This window comes from Eschrichtius robustus, chromosome 19, assembly GCF_028021215.1.
Source record: "Eschrichtius robustus isolate mEscRob2 chromosome 19, mEscRob2.pri, whole genome shotgun sequence".
NCBI lineage: Eukaryota > Metazoa > Chordata > Mammalia > Artiodactyla > Eschrichtiidae > Eschrichtius > Eschrichtius robustus.
The window spans coordinates 64,970,173-64,988,878 of NC_090842.1; the positions used below are offsets into that span (position 1 = coordinate 64,970,173).

Below are 18,706 nucleotides of genomic sequence, written 5' to 3' on the forward strand. Positions count from 1 at the left end.
TGATTGGTAGCTTAAATTGGTACCTTGATTTATGACCCCAAACTGGGCTTCAACCAGTTACCCCAAGAGGACTTAAAAACTGATGACACCAGAGAGTCAACTGAGAATTGAAATTCTTAACCAGTCACATTTGGCTCTAAGTAAATAATAAAATGCCTGAACTATTGCTTTTCCTGTCTCCTAGAAGGAAGTTAAGGGATCACAAGACTCTGATTTAGGAACTGTTTTGCAGGAACATACAGAATAATCAGGAAGGAAGTCACAACTTGATTCTCAAAAGTCTGCAGCTGACATCTTATGGGAAAGCTGGGATTACAGACACTCCCCTCCCCTCTCTCCCTTACCGTTTAAAAATCTTACACCCTGGCCAGCCAGGAAGATGGATTTGTGGCAAGGCCAGGTCTCCCAAGTTTCTGGTTGGCACCTCCTCAACTAATACACATTTCTCTGCTTCTAACTCCAATGAGGAATGGGCATATGAATTTGGATTCAACATCATGTGTGATGTATGTTCTTTATTAGGAAAAGGTAGAAGACTATGCTGGAAAATATCCTGCAATGGAGCAGTTACACAGAGCTATCATCATACTCAATGGTGAAAGAATGAAAGCTTTTCCTTTAAGATCAGGAACAAGACAAGGATACCTGCTCTCAATATTTCTAAAAGCATATTACTGGAAGTCCCAGGAAGAACACAGAGGCAGAAAATTGGGTAACAGATATCCCAATAGCAAAAGAGAGTGAAATCATCTCTGTATACAACTGACATGATCTAATATGTAGAAAACCGTGAATATTCTGCAGAAAAAACCTGCTAAAATTTTTAGAGCTCTAAAAAATGACAAGATATAAAATCAACATGCAAAATTCAGTTGGGTTCGTAAACATTAAAAATGAACAACCAAAAAATAACATGAGAAAAATATTCCAGTTACAAGAGAATCAAAAAAAAAAAAAAAGTTAGATGCAACATTATACAAGAAGGTAAAGATATGTATATTGCAAACTAAAGACTGCTGAAAATTTTAGAAAAGACAAAAATAAATGCAAAGACATCCCAAATTCATGGATTGGAAGTCAATATTGCCATGATGTCAATACTACCCAAAGTGATCATTATACTCAAATCATTCCCTAGTGAAATCCCAGTAGTGTTTTCCTGAAGAAACAGATACATCCATCCTGTGATTCATATGGAGTCTCAGGAGAAAACAAATAGCAAAAACAATCTTGAAAAGAACAAACTTGTTGTATCACACTTCTTTATTTCAAAACTTATTCCACAGATACACTAATCAAAACAGTGTGGTACTGGCATATAGACAGAGAGACTGCTGGAATAGAACAGAGACTTCCAAAAAAAAACTCTTGTGGGATAGCGGCTAAGATGGCAGAGAAGAACCCTAAATTCCCCTCCTTTCACAAGCACACCAAAATCACAACTGACTGAAGAGCAACCACTGAACTAGAACCTACCAGAAAAGATCTTTAACAGCTAATGAAGGAACCACAACTAGATAGAAGGAGGGGCAGATTGGCCATATAATCAAATCGCATGCCCCCTGGGTGGGCAGCCCACAAACTGGAGAATAATTATATTACAGATGTTCTCCCACAGGAGTGAGAGTTCTGAGCTCCACGTGAGGCAGCTCAGCCCAGGGGTCCAGCCCCAGGAAGCGGAGTCCTTAGAGCATGTGGCTTAGAAGGCCAGCGGGACTTGACTGCAGCTCCACAGGATTGGGGGAAATGGAGACTTCACTCTTAAAGGGTGCACAAAAGAATCTCACATGCACCGGGACAAAGGACAAAAGCAGTAATATCATAGGAGCATGGACCAGAGCTACCTGCTGGTCTTAGAGTATCTCCAGGGGAGGCAGGAGGCAACTGTAGCATGGCCAGGAGACATAGACACTGGTGGTGGACATATCAGGGGGCATTCATCTGCATGAGCTCTCCTGGAGGCTGACACCAAGACCTGGCCCCACCCAAAACCCTGTAGGCTCCAGTGCTGTGACCACCCCCCCCCCAGACCAAACAACACACTGGGCAGGGGAACAGTCCCACCCATTAGCAGACAGGCTGTCTAAAGACTTCCTGAGCCCCCAGCTACTTCCCATGCCCCTAGACACCAGAGGGCTCTACCCACCAGAGGCAAAGGCCCAGCACCACCCACTAGTGAGCAGGCACCTGCCCCTCCTACAAGGAAGTCTGCACAAGCCTCTAGACCAGCTTCACTCACCAGGGGGCAGACACTAGAAGCAAGAAAACTATAGTCTCTGCAGCCTATAGACCAAGTCTGCAAATGCAGGCCACATACTACCTGGGGACCAGATAGCCCCTGGTCCATAGGTGACGAGAGGGGAGTGCACTGCCTGAATGCATAGGACGTCTCCTACAGAGGGCCACTTCTCCAAGGTTGAGAAATGTAACTAAACTACCACATACATAAAATACAAATGGCAATTTAGACAAAATGAGGTGACAGAGGAATATGTTTCAGACAAAGGAACAAAACAGAAACCCAGAAGAAGAACCAAGTGTCGTGGAGACAGGCAAACTATTCAAGAAAGAGTTCAGAGTAATAATCGTAAAGACGATCAAAGAATTTGGTAGGAGAAAGGATGCACGATGTGAGAAATGAGAAGTTTTTAACAAAGACTTAGAAATTATAAATAACAATGAAACAGAATTGAAGAATACAATAACTGAAATGAAAAATATGACAAATTAATAATAGACGAAATGAGGCAGAATAATGGATCAGTGAGCTGGACAACAGAGTAGGGGAAATCACTGCCACCAAAGGGGAAAAAAGAAAAGAATAAAAAGAAATGAGATCAGTTTAAGAGACCACTGGGACAAGAGCAAGTGTGCTAATATTCGCAATACAGGGTTCCCAGAAGGAGAAGAGAGAAAGGGCTTGAGAAAATATTTGAAGAGATAATAGCTGAAAACTTCTCTAACCTGGGAAGGGAAACACCAAGACACATTCTGATTAAAACAAAAACTAAAGATAAAGAGAGAATATTACAAGCAACAAGGGAAAGCAATTAAAAACATACAAGAGAACTCCCATAAGGCTATTACATGATTTTTCATCAGAAACTCTGCAAGCCAGAAGGCAGTGGCACAATATATTTAAAGTGATGAAAGAGAAAAACCTGCAACCAAGAGTAGTCTACCCAGCAAAGTTCTCCTTCAGATTGATGGAGAAATCAAAAGCTTTATAGACAAGAAAAAGCTGAAAGAATTCAACAACACCAAACCAAATTTACAACAAATGCTAAAGGAACTTCTCCAGTGGGAAAAGACCACAACAAGACTTTCTTGACTACAAACAAGAAAATCACAAAATGGAAAAGCTCACTGGTAAAGGCAAACATACAATAAAGGCAGAAAATCATCCACACACAAAGCTAGCAGGTAGGTTAAAAGACAAAAGTAGTAAAACCAGCTGTATCCACAATGAGCAGTTAAGAGATATACAGAACAATGATGTAAAATATAATACCAAAAACAGTAATCATGCGGAGAGGAGAGTACAAATGCAGGGTATCTAAACGGCATTTGAGATTAGCAACTTAAAACAAGCACATAAACATAAGTACTAGTATACAAAAACCTCATGGTAACCGAGAAACAAAAATCTCTAATACATATACATACAAAAAAGAAAAAGAAATCCAACCATAACATTAATGATACTCATCAAACCACAAAAAAGGAGAACAAAAGAAGAAAGGGGGACGAAAAGACCTACAAAAACAAATCCAAAACAATTAACGAAATGGAAATAGAAACATACATATCAATAATTATCTTAAATGTAAATGAACTAAATGCTGCAACCAAAAGATACAGACTGGATGAATGGATGCAAACATAGGACCTGTACATATGCTGCCTGCAAGAGACTCACTTCAGATGCAGAGACATATACAGACTGAAAGTGAAGGGGTGGTAAAAGGTATTCCATGCAAATGGAAATAAAAAGAAAGCTTGGGGCTTCCCTGGTGATGCAGTGGTTGAGAGTCTGCCTGCCGGTGCAGGGCGCACGGGTTCGAGCCCTTGTCTGGGAGGATCCCACATGCTGCGGAGCAACTAAGCCCGTGCACCACAACTGCTGAGCCTGCGCGTCTGGAGCCTGTGCTCCGCAACAAGAGAGGCCGTGACAGTGAGAGGCCCGCGCACCGCGATGAAGAGTGGCCCCCGCTCGCCGCAACTAGAGAAAGCCCTCACACAGAAACGAAGACCCAACACAGCCAAAAATAAATAAATTAATTTAAAAAAAGAAACATCCATGAGTCTTTAAAAAAAAAAAAAAGAAAGCTTGAGAAGCAACACTTATATCAGACAAAATAGACTTGAAAAAGAAAAAAAGACTGTTCAAAGAGACAAAGAAGGCCACAAGAAAATGATCACAGGATCAATCCAAAAAGAAGACATAACAATTCCAAATATATATCCACCCCAACTAAGGAACACCTCAATATATCAGGCAAATGTTAACAGACATAAAAGGAGAAATGGACAGCAACACAATAATAGTGGGGGACTTTAACACCCACTTATATCAATGGGCAGATCATCGAGACAGAAAATCCATCAGGAAACACAGGCCTTAAATGACACATTAGAGCAGATGGACTTAATTGATATTTATAGAGCATTCCACCTGAAAGCAGCAGAATACACATTCTTTTCAAGTGCACATGGGTCATTCTACAAGACAGACCACATGCTGGGTCACAAAGCAATCCTCGGTAAATGTTAAGAAAACTGGAATCATATCAAGCATCTAGGCTAGCAATCAACTAAAAAAAAAAAAAAAACCCACAAAACCAAAAAACAAAACAGCTGCAAAAAACACAAAGATGTGGAAGCTAAAGAATATGCTACCACACAACCAGTGGATCACTGAAGAAATCAGAGGAAATTTAAAAAAAAAAACAAAGCTAGAGACAAATGAAAATGAAAACAGTATGACCCAAAACCTATGGGACACAGTAAAAACAGTTCTAAGAGTGAAGTTTATAGCAAAACAAGCTAAACTTAGGATTCAAGAACAATCTCAAATAAACAACCTAACTTTATGCCTAAAGGAACTAGAAAAAGAACAAAACCCCAAAGAAAGATATAAAGATCAGAGCAGAAATAAATGAAATAGAGACCAAAAACAAAAAAAGAAAAAAGATCTATGAAACTAAAACCCGGTTCTTTGAAAAGATAAAAAACATGGATAGAGAAGTCTTGGAAAATGGCGGAGGAATAAGATGCGGAGATCACCTTCTTCCCCACAGATACATCAAAAACATATCTACATGCGGAACAACTCCTACAGAACACCTACTGAACACTGGCAGAAGACCTCAGACTTCCAAAAAGGCAAGAAAATCTCCATGTAACTGGGTAGGGCAAAAGAAAAAAGGAAAAAAAAAAGAGACAAAGGAATCAGGACAGGACCCACGCCTCTGCGAGGGCACTGTGAAGGAGGAAATGTTTCTGCACACTAGAAAGCCCCCTCACTGGCAGAGACAAGGGGGAGCTTTGGAGCCTCAGAGGAGAGCGCAGCAACAGGGGTGCGGAGAGCAAAGCAGAGAGAATCCCGCACAGAGGATCGGTGTCAACCAGCACTCCCCAGCCTGAGACGCTTGCCTGCCTGCTGGGGCGAGTGGGGGCTGGGTGCTGAGGCTCAGGCTTTGGAGGTCAGACCCCAGGGAGAGAGGATTGGGGTTAGCTGTGAGAAGACAGCCTGAGGGAGTCCGGAAATAAACCTGGGCCTGCCAGATAGACAAGGGACCATTGTTGCAGGGTGCATGAGGAGAGGGGCACACCCGCCCTAGGAGCTTCTTTCTCCATGCGCTCACAGACAGCAAGGCACAGCCTACACCAGTTCTAGGGCCGGGCGAGAGCTGTGCCTGCTATCTTGGACCCCAGAGGTGGGTGTGACGGCTACTGCTGCCACCGCTGCCACCAAGGGTCCTGTGAGCAAGCTCAGGTCACTGCCCACCCCTTCCCAGGAGCCAGTGCAGCCCGCCACTGCCAACGGTCCAGCGATCTGGGGCCAACTTCCTGGGGAGAGCGAACGGCACACCTCAGGCTGTTGCAAATTCCCACTGGTCTCTGCCGCCAAAGGCACTCCCCACACATCCCAACTGGGACTGCTGTATCCCTCCCCCTCCCTGGCCTGGGTGAGCAAGTGAGCCCTAATCAGCCACTGCTTTCGCTCCCTCTTGCCTGGGTAGGGAAGAGACTCCTGAGGGTGGCCCAAATGCAGAGGCAGAGCCAAAACTAAAGCTGAACTCCTGGGGCAGTGCGACCAAAGAAGAGAAAGGGAAATTTCTCCATGCAGCCACATGAGCAGCAGATTAAATCCCTTCAATCGGCTTGGTAAACCCTCCATCTGTGCAATATCTGAATAGACAACGAGTGTTCCCACAATTGAGGCTGTGGACTTTGGGGGCAAGTACCCGTAGGAGTTGGGCCAGGTCAGAGTATAAGCTGGCCCCACAGTGCCCACAGCAGGTCCCGACACCTACCAAGAGTTCGATTTCTGCTTTTGATTTGTTTTTAGTTTTTTGTTTTGGTAGTTTAGTTTTTAGTGTTTGTTTTCATTTTGGGGTTCGTTTATTTCTTTGGTTGCTCTCTCCTTTTTTGTTATCTCTCTCTCTTTTGTGTGTGTGTGTATGTATGATTCTTTGTGTGTTTTTGTTTGGTTTGTTTTTAACATTTGTCTTGGGGTTTTGCTTGTTCGTTTTCTTTTTTGTTTGTTTTCCCTTGTGTGTGTGTTTCTTTGTGTGTGTCTGTTTTCTTTCTTTCTTTTCCTTTTCTTCCACACCGTGCAGCTTGCAGGGTCTTGGTGCTCCGGACAGGGGTTGAGCCTGAGCCTCTGAGGTGGGAGAGCCTAGTCCAGGACGCTGGATGACCAGAGAACTCTCGGCCTCAGGGAATATTAATTGGCAAGAGCTCTTCCAGAGATCTCCATCTCAACACCAAGACCTGGCTCCACCCAACGGCAAGCAAGCTCCCGTGCTGGATGCCTCATGCCAAACAACTAGCAAGACAGAAACACAACCCCACCCATTAGCAGAGAGGCTGCCTAAAGTCATACTAAGCTCAGAAACACCACAAAAAGAGCCACTGGACGTGGCCCTGCCCATCAGAGGGACAAGATCCAGCTGCACCCACCAGAACGGAGACACCAGTCCCCTCCACCAGGAAGCCTACACAAGCCACTGGACCAACCTCACCCACTGTGGGCAGACACCAGAAGTAAAAGGAACTACGACCCTGCAGCCTGCGGATAGGAGACCCCAAACACAGTAAATTACACAAAATGAGAAGACAGAGAAATACACTGCAGATGAAGGAGCAAGGTAAAAACCTATAAGACCAAACAAATGAAGAGGAAATAGGCAGTCTACCTGAAAAATAATTCAGAGTTAATGATAGTAAAGATGATCTAAAATCTCAGCAGGGCTTCCCTGGTGGTGCAGTGGTTGAGAATCTGCCTGCCAATGCAGGGGACACGGGTTCGAGCCCTGGTCTGGGAAGATCCCACATGCCGCAGAGCAACTAGGCCCGTGAGCCACAACTACTGAGCCTGCGCTCTAGAGCCCACGAGCCACAACTACTGAGCCCGCGTGCCTAGAGCCCGTGCTCCGCAACTAGAGAAGCCACCACAGTGAGAAGCCCGCGCACCACAACAAAGAGTAGCCCCTGCTCGCTGCAACTAGAGAAAGCCCACGCACAGCAACAACGACCCAACGCAGCCAAAACTAATAAATATATATAAATAAATTTATATAAAAAAATAATAAAATCTCAGAAATAGAATAAAATACAAGAAATGTTTAACAAGGACATAGAAGAACTAAAGAACAAACCAACAGTGATAAGCAACACAACAATTGAAATTAAAAATACTCTAGAAGGAATCAACAGCAGAATAACTGAGGCAGAAGAACGGATAAGTGACCTGGAAGATAGAATGGTGGAAATAACTGCCACGGAGCAGAATAAAGAAAAAAGAATGAAAAGAATTGAGGACAGTCTCAGAAATCTCTGGGACAACATTAAAGGCACCAACATTCGAATTATAGGTGTCCCAGAAAAAGAAGAGAAAGAGGAAGGGTCTGAGAAAATATTTGAAGAGATTATAGTCAAAAACTTCCCTAAACATGGGAAAGAAAGAGCCAATCAAGTCCAGGAAGTGCAGAGAGTGCCATACAGAATAAACCAAAGGAGAAACACACCAAAACACATATTAATCAAACTATCAAAAATTAAAAACAAAGAAAAAATATTTAAAGCAACAAGGAAAAAGCAACAAACAACATACAAGGGAATCCCCATAAGATTATCAGATGATCTTTCAGCAGAAACTGCAGGCCAGAAGGGAGTGGCAGCATATATTTAAAGTGATGAAAGGGAAAGACCTACAACCAAGATTATCCTACCCAGCAAGGATCTCATTCAGATTCAACGGAGAAATCAAAAGCTTTACAGACAAGCTAAGGCTAAGAGAATTCAGCATCACCAAACCAGCTCTACAACAAATGCTAAAGGAACTTATCTAAGCAGGAAACACAAAAGAAGAAAAAGACCTACAAAAACAAACCCCCCAAAATTAAGAAAATGGTAATAGGAACATACATATCAATAACTACCCTAAATGTGAATGGGTTAAATGCTCCAACCAAAGACAGACTGGCTGAATGGATACAAAAACAAGACCCATATATATGCTGCCTACAAGAGACCCACTTCAGACCTAAGGACACATACAGACTGAAAGTGAGGGGATGGAAAAAGATGTTCCATACAAATGGGAATCAAAAGAAAGCTAGAGTAACAATACTGATATCAGATAAAATAGACTTTAAAATAAAGACTGTTACAAGAGATAAGGAAGGACGCTATATAATGATCAAGGGATCAATCCAAGGAAACATAACAATTGTAAATATTTATGCACCCAACATAAGAGCACCTCAATACATAAGGCAAATGCTAACAGCCAATAAAGGGGAAATCGACAGTAACACAATAATGGGGGACTTTAACACCCAACTTACACCAATGGACAGATCATCCAGACAGAAAATAAACAAGGAAACACAAGCTTTAAATGGCACAATAGACTGGATAGATTTAATTGATATTTATAGAACATTCCACCCGAAAGCAGAAGGATACACTTTCTTCTCAAGTGCATATGAAACATTCTCCAGGACACATCACATCTTGGGTAACAAATCAAGCCCTGGTAAATTTAAGAAAACTGAAATCATATCAAGCATCTTTTCCAAACCACAACACTATGAGATTACAAATCAATTACAGGGGAAAAAAACTGTAAAAAACATAAAACACATGAAGGCTAAACATTACGCTACTAAATAACCAAGAGATCAGTAAAGAAACCAAAGAGAAAATAAAAAAATACCTAGAGACAAATGACAATGAAAACACGATGATCCAAAACCTATGGGATGCAGCAAAAGCAGTTCTAAGAGGGAAGTTTACAGCAATACAATCCTACCTGAAGAAACAAGAAAAATCTCAAATAAACAATCTAAACTAACAGCTAAAGGAACTAGAGAGAGATGAACAATAAAACCCCAAAGTTAGTAGAAAGAAATCAATCATAAAGATAAAAGCAGAAATAAATGAAACAGAAACAATAGCAAAGATCAATAAAACTAAAAGCTGGTTCTTGGAGAAGATAAACAAAATTGATAAACCTTTAGCCAGGCTCATCAAGAAAAAGAGGGAGAGAACTCAAATCAATAAAATTAGAAATGAAAAAGGAAAAGCTACAAAGGACACTGCAGAAATACAAAGGCTCATAAGAGACTACTATAAGCAACTATATGCCAATAAAGTGGACAACCTGAAAGAAATGGACAAATTCTTAAAAAGGTATAACCTTCCAAGACTGAACCAGGAAGAAACAAAATATGAAGAGACCAATCACAAGTAATGAAATTGATACTGTGATTAAAAATCTTCCAACAAACAAAAGTACAGGATCAGATGGCTTCACAGGTGAATTCTACCAAACACTTAGAGAAGAGCTAACACCCATCCTCAAACTCTTCCAAAAAACTGAAGAGGAGGGAACTCTTCCAAACTCATTCTGTGAGGCCACCATCACCCTGATACCCAAACCAGACAAAGATATCATGAAAAAAGAAAATTACAGACCAATATTACTGATGAATATAGACACAGAAATCCTCAACAAACTACTAGCAAACAGAATCCAACAACACATTAAAAGATTCATACACCACAGTCAAGTGGGATTTACCCCAGGGATGCAAGGATTCTTCAATGTATGCAACATCAACCAATGTGATACACCACATCAACAAATTGAATGAAAACCATATGATCATTTGAATAGATGCAGAAAAAGCTTTTAACAAAGTTCCACACCGATGATAAAAACTCTCCAGAAAGTGGGCACAGAGGGAACCTACCTCAACATAATAAAGGCCATGTATGACAAACACACAGCTAACATCATTCTCAATGGTGAAAAACTGAAAGCATTTCCTCGAAGATCAGGAACAAGACAAGGATGTCCACTCTCACAACTACTATTCAACACAGTTTTGGAATTCCTAGCCACAGCAAACAGAAAAGAAAAAGAAACAAAAGGAAAATAAAATTGGAAAAGAAGAAGTAAAATTGTCACTGTTTGCAGATGACATGATACTATAGATAGAGAATCCTAAAGATGCCACCAGAAAACTACTAGAGCTAATCAATGAATTTGGTAAAGTTGCAGGGTACAAAATTAATGCACAGAAATCTCTTGCATTCCTATACATGAACAACAAAAGACCAGAAAGAGAAATTAAGGAAACAATACCATTCACCACTGCAACAACAAAAAAATAAAATACCTAGGAATAAACCTACCTAAGGAGGTAAAAGACCTGTACTCAGAAAACTATAAAACACTGATGAAAGAAATCAAAGATGACAAAAACAGTTGGAGAGATATACCATGTTCTTGGATTCAAAGAATCAATACTGTGAAAATGACTATACTACCCAAAGCAATCTACAGATTCAATGCAATTCTTATCAAATTACCAATGGCATTTTTCACAGAACTAGAACAAAAAATCTTAAAATCTGTATAGAGACAGAAAAGACCCCAAATAGCCAAAGCAATCTTGAGAAAAAAAAAACAGAGCTGGAGGAATCAGGCTCCCTGACTTCAGACTATACTACAAAGCCACAGGCATCAGAACAGTGTGGTACTGGCCCAAAAGCAGACACATACATCTATGAAACAGAATAGAGAGCCCCCAAATAAACCCATGTACATATGGCCAATTAATCTACAACAGAGGCAAGAATATACAATGGTGACAGTACCTTCAATAAGGGGTGCTGGGAAAACTGGACAGCTACATGTAGAAGAATGAAATTAGAAAACTCCCTAACAACATAAACAAAAATAAACTCAAAATGGATTAAAGACCTAAATGTAAGACCACACACTATAAAACTCTTAGAGGAAAACATAGAAAGAACACTCTTTGACATAAATCACAGCAAGATCTTTTTTGACCCACCTTCTAGAGTAATGGAAATAAAAACAAAAATAAACAAATGGGACCTAATGAAACTGAAAAGCTTCAGCACAACAAAGGAAACCATAAACAAAAAAGGAAACCATAAACAAGACGAAAAGACAACCCTGAGAATGGGAAAAAATAATTGCAAACGAATTAATGGACAAAAGATTAATCTCCAAAATATACAAACAGTTCATGCAGCTCAATATCAAAAAAACAAACAACCCAATCAAAATATGGGCAGAAGACCTAAATAGACATTTTCTCCAAAGAAGACATACAGATGGCCAAGAGGCACATGAAAACATGCTCAACATCACTAATGATTAGAGAAATGCAAATCAAAACTACAATGAGGCATCACCTCTCACAAGTCAGAATGGCCATTATCAAAAAATTTACAAACAATAAATGCTAGAGAGGGTGTGGAGACAAGGGAACCCTCTTTCACTGTTGGTGGGAATGTAAATTGATACAGCCACTATGGAGAACTGTATGGAGGTTCCTTAAAAAACGAAAAATAGAATTACCATAAGACCCAGCAATCCCACTACTGGGCATATACCCCGAGAAAACTGTAACTCAAAGACACATTCACCCCAATGTTCATTGTGGCACTATTTAGAATAGCCAGGTCCTGGAAGCAACCTAAATGCCTATTGACAGACCAACAGATAAAGAAGATGTAGTACATATACACAGTGGAATATTACTCAGCCATAAAAAAGAATGAAATTGGGTCATTTGTAGAGACGTGGTTGGACCCAGACACTGTCATACAGAGTGAAGTAAGTCAGAGAAAAACAAATATCATATATTAACGCATATAGGTGGAATCTAGAAAAATGGTACAGATCAACCCGTTTGCAAGGCAGAAATAGAGACAAAGACGTAGAGAACAAACGTATGGAACCAAGGGGGAAAGCGGGGTTGGGTGGGATGAATTGGGAGATTGGGACTGTCATATATACACTATTGATACTATGTATAAAATAGATAGCTAATGAGAACTTACTGTATAGCACAGGGAACTCCACTCAGTGCTCTGTGGTGACCTAAATGGGAAGGAAATCCGAAAAAGAGGGGATATACGTATATGTAGAGTTGATTCACTTAGCTGTACAGTAGAAACTAACACATTGTGAAACAACTATACCCCAATAAAAAAAAAGAATATTGAAAAACCTTTAGCCAGAGTCATCAATAAAAAAGGGAGAGGGCCCAAATCAATAAAATCAGAAATCAAAATGGAGAGGTTACAATGGACACCACAGAAATACAAAGAATCAAAAGAGACTACTCCAAGAAACTATACTCCAATAAAATGGACAACCTAGAAGAGATGGGTTAGAAAGGTACAATCTCCTAAGATTGAACCACGAAGAAACAGAAAATATGAACAGACCAATCACAAGTACTGAAATTGAAACTGTGACTAAAAATCTTCCAACAAACAAAAGTCCAGGACCAGATGGCTTCACAGGTGAATTCTCCCATTCTAATATTTAGACAAGAGCTAACACTCATTCTTCTGAAACTATTACAAAGAATAGCTTTGGAGAGGAAGGAACACTTCCAATGAACTCATTCTGTGAGGTCATAATAACCCTGACACCAAAGCCAGAAAAAGATATTCCAAAAAAAGAAAACTACAAGTCAATATCACATATATGCAAAAACCCACAACAAAACACTAGCAAACCGAATCCAACAATACATTAAAAGAATCATAAACCATGATCAAGTGGGATTTATTCCAGGGATGCAAGATTTTCAATATCTGCAAGTCAATCAGTATGATACACCACATTAACAAACTGAAGACTAAAAACCATATGATCATCTCAATAGTTGCAGAAAAAGCCTCTCACAAAATTCAGCACCCATTTATGATAAAAACCCTTCAGAAAGTCAGCAGATGGAACCAACCTCAACATAATAAAGACCATATATGACAAACACACAACTAACATCATACTCAACAATGAAAGGCTGAAAGAATTTCCTCTAAGATCAGGAACAAGACAAGGATGTCCACTCTCACCACTTTTATTCAACATACATTTGGAAGCACTAGCCACTGCAATCAGAAAACAAAAAGAAATAAAAGGAATCCAGATAGGAAAAGAAGTAAAACTATCACTGTATGCAGATGACATGATGGTACATGTAGAAAATCCTGAAGATGCCACCAGATAACTACTAGACCTCATCAATGAACAGGGTAAAGTTGCTGGATAAATACAAAAAATAATAAATATACAAAAATCTGTTGCATTTCTAAATACTAACAACGAAATATCAGAAAGTGAAATTAAGGAAACAATCCCATTTACCATCTCATCACAAAGAATAACATTCCGAGGAATAAGCCTACCTAAGGAGGCAAAACAACTGTACTTGTAAAACTAAATGATGCTGATGAAAGATATCAAAGATGACACAAACAGATGAAAATATATACCATGTTCTTGGATTGGAATAAGCAACACTGTTAAAATGACCATATTACCCAAGGCAATCTACATATTCAATGCAATCCTTATCAAATTAACAATGGCATTTTTCACAGAACGAGAACAAAACATTTTTTAAATTTGTATGAAAACACAAAAGACACCAAACATCTAAAACAATCTCGAGAAAGAAGAATGGAGCTGGAGGAATCACACTCCCTTACTTCACACAATACTACAAAAACCTACAGTCATCAAAACAGTATGGTACTGGCAAAAACAGAAACACAGATCAATGGAACAGAATAGAAAGCCCAGAAATAAACCCACTCACTTATAGTCAATTATTCTATGACAAAGGAGTAAAGAATATACAATGGAGAAAAGACAGTCTCTTTAGTAAGTGGTGCTGGGATAACTGGACAGCTACGTGGAAAAGAATGAAATTAGAACATTCTCTAACACCACATACAAAAATAAACTCAAAATGGATTAAACACCTAAATGTAAGACCTGATACTATAAAACTCCTAGAGGAAAACAAAGGCAGAATACTCTTTGATATAAATCACAGCAACAGTTTTTTGGATCTGTCTCCTAGAGACATGGAAATAAAAGCAAAAATAAACAAATGGGACCTAATTAAACTTAAAAGCTACTGCAAAGCAAAGGAAATCATAAAAAGAACGAAAATACAACCTATGGACTAGAAGAGTATATTTGCAAATGATGCTACCAAAAAGGGATTAATTTCCAAAATATACAAAATTCATATAGCTTAATATCAAAAAAACCATACAACCCAATCAAAAAATTAGCAGAAGACCTAAATAGATATTTCTCCAAAGAAGACATAAAGATGGCCAACAGCCACATAGAAAAGATGCTCAACGTCACTAATTATTAGATAAATGCACATCAAAACCACAAAATGGTATCACCTCACACTGGTCAGAATGACCACCATCAAAAAGTCTACAAATAGGGGCTTCCCTGGTGGTCCAGGGGGTAAGGCTCCATGCTGCCAATGCAGGGGGCCCGGGTTCAATCCCTGGTCGGGGAACTAGATCCCATATGCATGTCGCAACTGAGAGTCAACATGCAGCAACTAAGAAGTCTGCATGTCCCAACTAAATATTCTGTGTGCCACAACTAAGATCCAGCGTGGCCAAAAAAAAAAAAAAAAAGTCTACAAACAATAAATGCTTGAGAGGGTGTGGAGAAAAGAGAACCCTCCTACACTGTTGGAAGGAATGTAAATTGGTGTAGCCATTTTGGAGAACAGTATGGAGGTTCCAATCCTGGTCATATATCCGGAAAAGATGAAAACTCTAATTTGAAAAGATATATGCACCCCAATGTTTACAGCAACACTATTTACACTAGCCAGGACATGGAAGCAACCTAAATTTTCATTGACAGATGAAGGGATAAAGAAGATGTGGCACATATATACAGTGGAATATTACTCAGTCATAAAAAACAATGAAATAATGCCTTTTGCAGCAACATGGATGGACCTGTGAAGTCAGACAAAGAAAGACATATATGATATTACTTATATGTGGAACCTAAAAAAGTGATACAAATGAACTTATTTACAAAACAGAAATAGACTCACAGACATAGAAAACAAACTTATGGTTACCAAAGGGGAAAGTGCAGGATGCGGGGGGGTGGGGGGAAGAGGAGAGAGATAAATTAGGAGTCTGGGATTAACATATACACACTACTATATATAAAAGAGATAAACAACAAGGACCTACTGTATAGCTCAGGGAACTATATTAAATGTCTTGTAAATTGCTGTACACCTGAAATTAACACAACATTGTAAATTAACCATACTTTAAAAAAAAAAAAAACCTCTTGTGTAGATGTTTAAACGATGTTTCACAAAGGTGTAAAGACCACTTTATGGGGGAAGGCAGTCTATGGAACAAAAGGTGTTGACAGGACTTCCCTGGTGGCGCAGTGGTTAAGAATCCACCTGCCAATGCAGGGGACACGGGTTCGAGCCCTGGTCCGGGAAGACCCCACATGCCACGGAGCAACTAAGCCCGTGTGCCATAACTACTGGGCCTGCACTCTAGAGCCCACGAGCCACAACTACTGAGCCAATGTGTCACAACTACTGAAGTCCAGGTGCCACAACTACTAAGCACATGTGCTGCAACTACTGAGCCCAGGCGCCTAGAGCTGGTGCTCCGCAACAAGAGAAGCCACCACAATGAAAAGCCTGTGCAACGCAACAAAGAGTAGACCCCACTCACCACAACTAGAGAAAGTCCACGTGCAGCAACGAAGACCCAACGCAGCCAAAAAAATAATTAATTAATTAAAAATAAATTTTTTTAAAAAGGTGTTGCCAAAACTGGATACCTACTAACAAAAGTATTTACTTGGACCATTATCTTACACTACAAACAAAAATTAACTCAAAATGGTTCAAAGACCTAAACCTAAGTCCCAAGTGTATTAAACTCCTAGAAGTAAACATACAGAAAAAGTTTCTTGACATTGGACCCACAAATGATTTATCAGGTATAACACCAAAAGCACAGGCTACAAAATAAAAACAGATAAATTGAACTATATCAAAAATATAAACTACGGTGCATTAAAGCACAGTGAAAAGACAACCAACAGTAAAAGAGAAAACATTTTTAAATCACATATCTGATAATAGATGAGTATGAAGAATATATAAAGATTCTAAGAGGGACTGATCACCAAGTCCACCACAGAGACCCTTCCCTAATCAACCATCCCACGCATTGCAAATATAAAACAAAAACCCCAAGAGTAACATAGAAATTTGAACCTAATGATAAAATAAAAAATCGTTTATAATGCATAGAAATGTACAAAATGAAAGTACCAGTGTCTTAAACACATGATCGTTCATCACTGAAGGTATCCCTCCACTTCATAAGCTCTCTCATTAAGACGCCTCAAAATTCGCTGTTGAGGTAGAATGAACAGTGGCACAGGCAATGAAAAATGTGGCATCAACAACAGTTTAGCCAACAGCCTCACAGATATGAGAATGTGAGCTTTGACAAAGTTGTCCTGGGATAAATTCCTATACCAATTTAAAGAGGCTAAAATGTATGGTCACTGAGACACATGAATAACACTGTCACAGTGCCCTTGAGACAGGCTTTTGTGACAGTGCCCAAAGCCAGAAAAAAACCCGGTCAGACTCTTGTGATACTTTCTATCTCATATCCTAGAACATGCTGACCACTCTACTGAGTAGCTTCAAGTGGTGATTTTGTACAGAGCAAGAAAATATTACAACATATGAGGAATAGTGTCTCGATCAAAATTTTCTGTTACCCAGTAAACACATTGCATAGAGACTCCACAAGAGGTTGTCAGATAAACATAGGTGGATTATCACAGCAAGGAAACCAGGTAAAATTTCAGACCTTAGGAATATACTTCAAAGAAATTTAAGAGGTAAAATCACACAAAGTAAGGAGAAGGTAAAATTAGGAACAGTCGACATTCCCAGACTAGGTAGAGCAGTACAAGAGTAAAAATAATACAACGTGTATGGGTCAGACATTATAGGATCTTGAGATGGGACCATGTACTCAACCCACAGATGCCACACTAAGAGCCTGAAAGATTCACATATGCTCCCCTTGTAGGATTTGGGATCAAAAAGAGGATCTCTCCATCCACTGTCCTTACACTTTTCCTAAGTAGCAATCACAGAAGATCGAATCCACCTGCCTGTCCCACACACCCCTAAACACAAGAAACAGCCCTTCTGAGATACCCATCTTTGTTTACACTTTTGATATACTCCCACACAATGTATTCTTGGCTATTTTTCACATTTCTCCCCACTGTCCAGGACTCTTTCTCTTGCTCCAATGTGGAGATAATATTCAGATTAGAAAAAGAAATTCTGGGACTTCCCTGGTGGCCCACCAGTTAAGACTCCATGCTTCCAATGCAGAGGGCACGGGTTCAATCCCTACTCGGGGAACTGAGATCCCACAAGCCACAAGGTGTGGCCAAAAAATTTTTAAAAAAAGAAATAGAAATTCTGGTTTATCAGGACAAAGAAATGTGAAGTGCTGTGGTTTTCCTAAAATCCCAGTTCTTTGTTCAGCTGAGGAGTGAGGACATTACAGATGGGTCAGGAAAAATATTTCACAAAATCATCCACCACCTCCCTTCTACACAGGGAACGGTGTAATATGCAGACATCGAGCTCTCTTCCTGCAGAAACTGAGTCAAAAGCCAAAAGGCAGAAAATGGGAAATTTGGTATTTTTTAAAGTTTGCCATTGAGCTTTGTACGTAATTAAGCTCTGGGACAACCCCTGATGTAACATAAAACAGGCAGAGCATCTGAAGAAAGGGTCAGTTTAAACTCATGATGCCGCATCACGGGTGAGTCAACAGGGCTTTCAAAGATTATCAGGGCCTCCCAAGAGGCACACAAGAGAAAATGCAAATATATGCAAGGGCAGATCCCAACTTCTAGAGGGAAGTTATCCTCACCCAGGGAGAGCAGGTTCCTGCAGGTCTCCACCATCACGTCCCTGTACAAGGCCCTCTGACCAGGGTCCAGGCATTCCCACTCCTCCTCAGTGAACTCGATGGCCACATCCTCAAAGGTCAACCGTTC

General features: G+C 40.0%; 1 protein-coding gene across 10 annotated transcripts in view; it reads right to left on the reverse strand.

Annotated features, from left to right (window-relative positions):
• Positions 1 to 18,706, reverse strand: part of LOC137753006 (zinc finger protein 665-like) — an 82,468-nt gene that overhangs the window by 44,506 nt on the left and 19,256 nt on the right. For all 10 annotated transcript variants that reach the window (XR_011071350.1, XR_011071344.1, XR_011071348.1 and 7 more), the window contains exon 4: positions 18,580 to 18,706. Coding sequence is in view for 1 of the 10 variants with exons in the window: in XM_068527954.1 (XP_068384055.1) it covers positions 18,580 to 18,706 (127 nt within the window). In the remaining 9 variants the exon portion in view is untranslated. The remainder of the gene's footprint in view (positions 1 to 18,579) is intronic.